The sequence below is a fragment of a genome, unplaced genomic scaffold (assembly GCF_019419815.1).
Source record: "Pyrus x bretschneideri cultivar Hongxiangsu unplaced genomic scaffold, Pyrus_bretschneideri_v1 Contig72, whole genome shotgun sequence".
Lineage (NCBI taxonomy): Eukaryota > Viridiplantae > Streptophyta > Magnoliopsida > Rosales > Rosaceae > Pyrus > Pyrus x bretschneideri.
The window spans coordinates 2,143,717-2,148,529 of NW_025999812.1; the positions used below are offsets into that span (position 1 = coordinate 2,143,717).

Below are 4,813 nucleotides of genomic sequence, written 5' to 3' on the forward strand. Positions count from 1 at the left end.
ACCACCACCTCGCGGTTTCCTGATGAAAATCTGTCAATTCCTCGTCTGATTGGGCGAGCCTAGGACCACGGATCACTTCCCCTTCATCTTAGGTTCAGATTAGAGCATGGGAGGCTCGAATCTGCCTCGATTATGCGAGAAGCCACAACCCAGTTTCGGGCTGACAAGCTCAGGCCGTTCTCAGGCCATTTTCCTACCACGATTTGCCTAAAAGAGTATATTTCTATTCCTTGTTCTGTGATCGTCATTTTGAGATAAAAATTTCATGTGTTTTGGTTGAGATTTGAGGTTGAACGGAGCATAAATTTTCTGGTCTTCTTACTTGCAGAATTCAGTTGTTGCAGCAGTGCAACCTGCGACCCAGACCAGGTCGACCCAATCACACGGTTGGCCAGGCGATAAAGCAACGAACGGACGACCAGTCGCTGCAGAAATCGCCGGCTAGTGTATGGCCGTGTTTCTGAGCTTGGCTTCTCTGTGAACACAGAAGAAAGAGATGTGAGCGTTGGGGAGAGAAGGGAGAGTTTGGGACGAGGAGCTCACAAAATTATTTGTTTTTAATTAATATTAATTGTTAAAAAAATAACAATAATTTCTTAATTAATTAATTTTTTATTTCAATAAGCAAATAAGTAGGATCTGCTCATGTCACGTCAACATTTAACAGAAAACTGATGGAGAAATGACATTACAATAAATTTATGTGATGAGGTTATGGCAATGTAATATTTAAAATGTCAGATATGAGACTGTTATGCGACTCATAATTAAGGTAATTTTGAATAATTTATCCAAAAAAATTCGAGCGAGGATTCTCTTATGGTTCTTATATCCATGCCACTCAATGTAGGAATTTAAAGTCAAAATATTGGTGCTTCCTATTTCTTCATTGTGTCAACATGGATCTTCCACATTATTATGACAAATCAATTGTAAGATTTAGCTCACTTTCCTATCATTTTTGTGAGAATTTAAAGTCAAAATACTGGTGCTTCCTATTTCTTCATTGTGTCAACGTGGATCTTTCACATTATTATGGCAAACTCATTATAAGATTTAGCTCACTTTTTAATTTTTTTTATTTACTTTTTATTTTTAAATAATACCGTTTGTTAAAAAAAAAAAATGACAATATCCACTGGCAAACCTATAAATAGCAATCCAATCCAATCCCCAAGGGGAAGGCCCTACCTGCGAATTGAGAGTCGATCATATTTCATTATTTGAGAAATCTCACAAAAATGGAACAGTTATTCAACAAGTTCTTCGATTCCGTCTCTAACCTTTTCAGCGGCAGCGATGAGATCCCCTGGTGCGATCGCGACGTCATCCACGTAAGTTCCATACAATACACTGCTCATTTCCAGTTTGTTTCCCCAGAAAATTCCCAAAGGAAATCCAAACGAAGATCTGGGTTCCTCTTTCATTTGCTTTTAATCTATTGAGTACCTCCTTGTTCATGCAAATTCTTCATTTTTTTTTTTTATATTTAATTAAAATTATTAGGGGTGCGAGAAAGAAGTAGCAGAAGCCAACAAGGGTGACTCAGATGAACACAAGAGCGAAAGCATAATGAGGTTGTCATGGGCGCTTGTTCACTCAAGGCAACCTGAAGATGTGCAGCGTGGAATTGCAATGCTTGAAGGTAACATTTTTCTTAATGATTATTTTTAATGGCTATACCTATAATCTGCATTTCATCTAATTTTTAATTTAATTCTGAAAGTTTTTACCTTTTAGGTTGGCTAAGCTTATTGCTTTTGTTAATTGGATACATGTTCTTAGTAAATTCCCTTTTATCTCTATTTTTTTATTTGGTTTTGTGCTTTTGAGCTGGTGTTTTCGATTTCTTTGACCATTGAATTTGTGATTACTTTCACGATTATTCATTATTGATTTTCTCTAATTGTTTAAAGGCATATTTGTCGATTTGGCTTCTAAACTTGTATGGAAAATTTTGAAAAATAGTCAATTTTAGAGGCACGAATTGAATTTTAGCCAAAGTTTTTAACTTCTTATGATTCTAACCAAAAACTCAGATAAAAAGTCTTAATTACCCTTAGCAATCCATATCCTTTCCGTTCGGAGGTGTAGGCAACAGTATTACTTAGCCTGATTTCTGTGTAGGCCACCCGGAAAACAGTCTTGCCTCCGACTTTGTCCTCTTAGGACTTTATCATCTTCTAAGTTGATAATTAGAGACTACTTCACTAAGCAGGCACATGTATGCCATTGAATAGAAAGAACAAGAATGAATGGTACCCAACACTACCTTTCGTGTTTGGTTTGCAATAAAATTAAGAAATTTTGAAGGAGATTTCATAAGCCTCCTTTATTTGGAATTCTATATGATCATGTCTGGACATGTGTGAGTATGTTACTTGCAGTTTGGATTCAGGGTTTTCTTTTCTTGGGTTTTGTGATGGGTGGTTCTGCATTGTGAAATGACAGGGAAGAGTGCTTCGTTTAAAATTGGACTTTGTGTGTGTTTCTTTGACTTCTTGTTTGGATACAAGGTTTTCCTTTTCTGGGTTTTGTGTTGGGTGACTTGTTTGGATACAAGGTTTCCTTTTATGGGTTTTGTGTTGTGTTCTGTAACGATAAGTGATAGAACAGGGTTTTCTCTAAATTTGGGGAATTTCTATTATTACGGATAATTAAGACCTTTTACTTGAGCTTTTGGTTAAAATTATAAGAAGTTAGTAAGTGTGGTTAAAATTCAATTTATGCATCTAAAATTGGCTATTTTTCAAAATTTCTCAACTTGTATAGAGATGTTAATTTCCCCTTGAACTTTAATTTTAGCCAATTATTCACTGAACTTTAATTTTAGTCGATTACCCCTTGAACTTTATAAATAGTCAATTTCTCCCTTGACACTAGATTTTAAAAAGTTTCATTTTTATCCACTTTGATCACGCGGACAACCCATGACAACTGTATGGGGGCAAAGTGAATGAAAAATTGGATGGATGAAAATTTGATGAAAATTTTAAAATCCAACGCTAGGGGGGAATTGTCTATTTATAAAATTTTAAGGGGTTAATCGGCCAAAGTTAAAGTTCAGGTGGGAAATTGTCTAATTATAAAAGTTCAGGGAATTGGCACCTCTATACAAGTTGAGGGGGCAAACCGACAAATACCTCCTGTTTAAAAGTGTTGCCAAAGTTATATGACATAGTGTTGTGTAACTCTAGTGTTTGCCAATTTGGTAACATTTTTGGGTCAATCTATTAATCATCTCGTTTTTACATTTTAGTTCTTGTGTTTGAGATATGAGGAAAGTATACCAGAACAAAAGGGATGGAGAAGGGTGGTGGGAGAGCAGGGAAGAAATAGAGAACAACGAATAAAAACTAAATCTTGAAAAGTGAAAATAACTTAGATTAAGCCTTTGCTTATGTGTTTCTTGTGCGTCCCTCCTACTGTCCTTCCTCCATTCTTTTATATCCCTCATTTCTACCATGTATTTCCTCTCTGTCTCAAACACAAAATAAACAAAAAATGTTCATCAAACGGACCCTTCGTTTTTTGTTTGATAATTATTGAAGAGGGAGAGGGGAGATAGGGATAAAAAGGAGTAGAGAGGAGAAGGCATAGACGTGTTTCTTAAAATATAAAACCTAAAAACATGTTTGAATGGTTGATCGGTTATTTATTCTCACATCCCTCATTGTTCTTCCATATCTGTTTTTATGTCCGTCTTGGCATCTTTTAATTCAATACAGACAAAAAACAATAAATAAAAACTTTAGGGTCTGTACTGATTCTTGATTGTATGCCGAAAGGCATTCAACCTATTCTGCATTACAAGAACAAGCATTTATGTTGCTCCTTTTTATAGACTGTATATTACAGTGCGGAAATGGGTAGTGCCCATTTTCCCTCTCTTTTCACCCAATTCTATTTCTGTTGAACAAGGATTGATAGTGTTTGGACCCGATTTTACACTATCGGCCCAATCAATCGAGGCCGTAGAATGAGTAAAATTTTGAGCCGTTGGATTGAAAGAATTGTTAAGATAATTATTATTGTAGGATATATTGTGCTTTTAATCATGATGTTATCTTTTAATGGTGGATTATCTTGATATTTTCTTGTACAAGATAGATGAGATGCAAATTATATCTCCAACTTGAAAGCAAGCAATGCAGTTTAATTTGATTTGGGGTTCTTGGAATTTAGACGTGTGGTGGATTAGAGCATCGGAGCATTCTATCAAGAGTCCTAATACATTGTGGCATTGGTTGGCAAGTGGATATTGATTGGCAGAGAGGTTAATGCATGCATAAAGATGAGGATGCCAAATTGCAGTTGGTTAGCCACGTGTAAATCAACAAAGAATGTCCTCCACGTGTGCTTGGAGTTGGTCAGCCGTGCGTGCATATCATTGGCATATTTCAAATCAGGATGCTTATCAGCACAAGGATATATGCTAATAATTGGTATATGCTATTAATTAGCATGCGGTGGTGTTGTGCTGGTAAGTGATAAGGCATAACAATCTTTTGTTTCGCCTGAGATTGTTATGAAGGAGGAAGCTTTGATATTGACGGCAGCTTTACAACACTGGCCATCATGGTGATATCCTATAAATACGAGATGCGTAGAAAACAGAAAGCCCCCTCTCCAATTCAACACACAAACTGTCCTGCGCAAACTCTTGCTCTACACGAAACCTTTCAATAGCCTTGAGATTTTTATTTTCTTTTTCCGCCAACACATCTTCAGTTTGGATAAACAGCACTGTTGCCGTAGAATTAGCCAACCGCGAAGCACCTTCAGTTTGGATGAATAGCACTGCATTGAGGCC

The 4,813-nt window shown here is 36.4% G+C and overlaps 1 protein-coding gene across 1 annotated transcript; it reads left to right on the forward strand.

Annotated features, from left to right (window-relative positions):
• Window positions 1–1,154: 1,154 nt before the first annotated feature.
• On the forward strand, window positions 1,155–4,807 carry LOC125472730 (mitochondrial fission 1 protein A-like). The gene is made up of 3 exons (XM_048574501.1): window positions 1,155–1,334; window positions 1,507–1,645; window positions 4,111–4,807. The coding sequence occupies exons 1-3, from the start codon at window positions 1,242–1,244 to the stop codon at window positions 4,137–4,139; spliced, it is 261 nt and encodes an 86-aa protein (XP_048430458.1). The 5' UTR covers window positions 1,155–1,241; the 3' UTR covers window positions 4,140–4,807.
• Window positions 4,808–4,813: the final 6 nt, after the last annotated feature.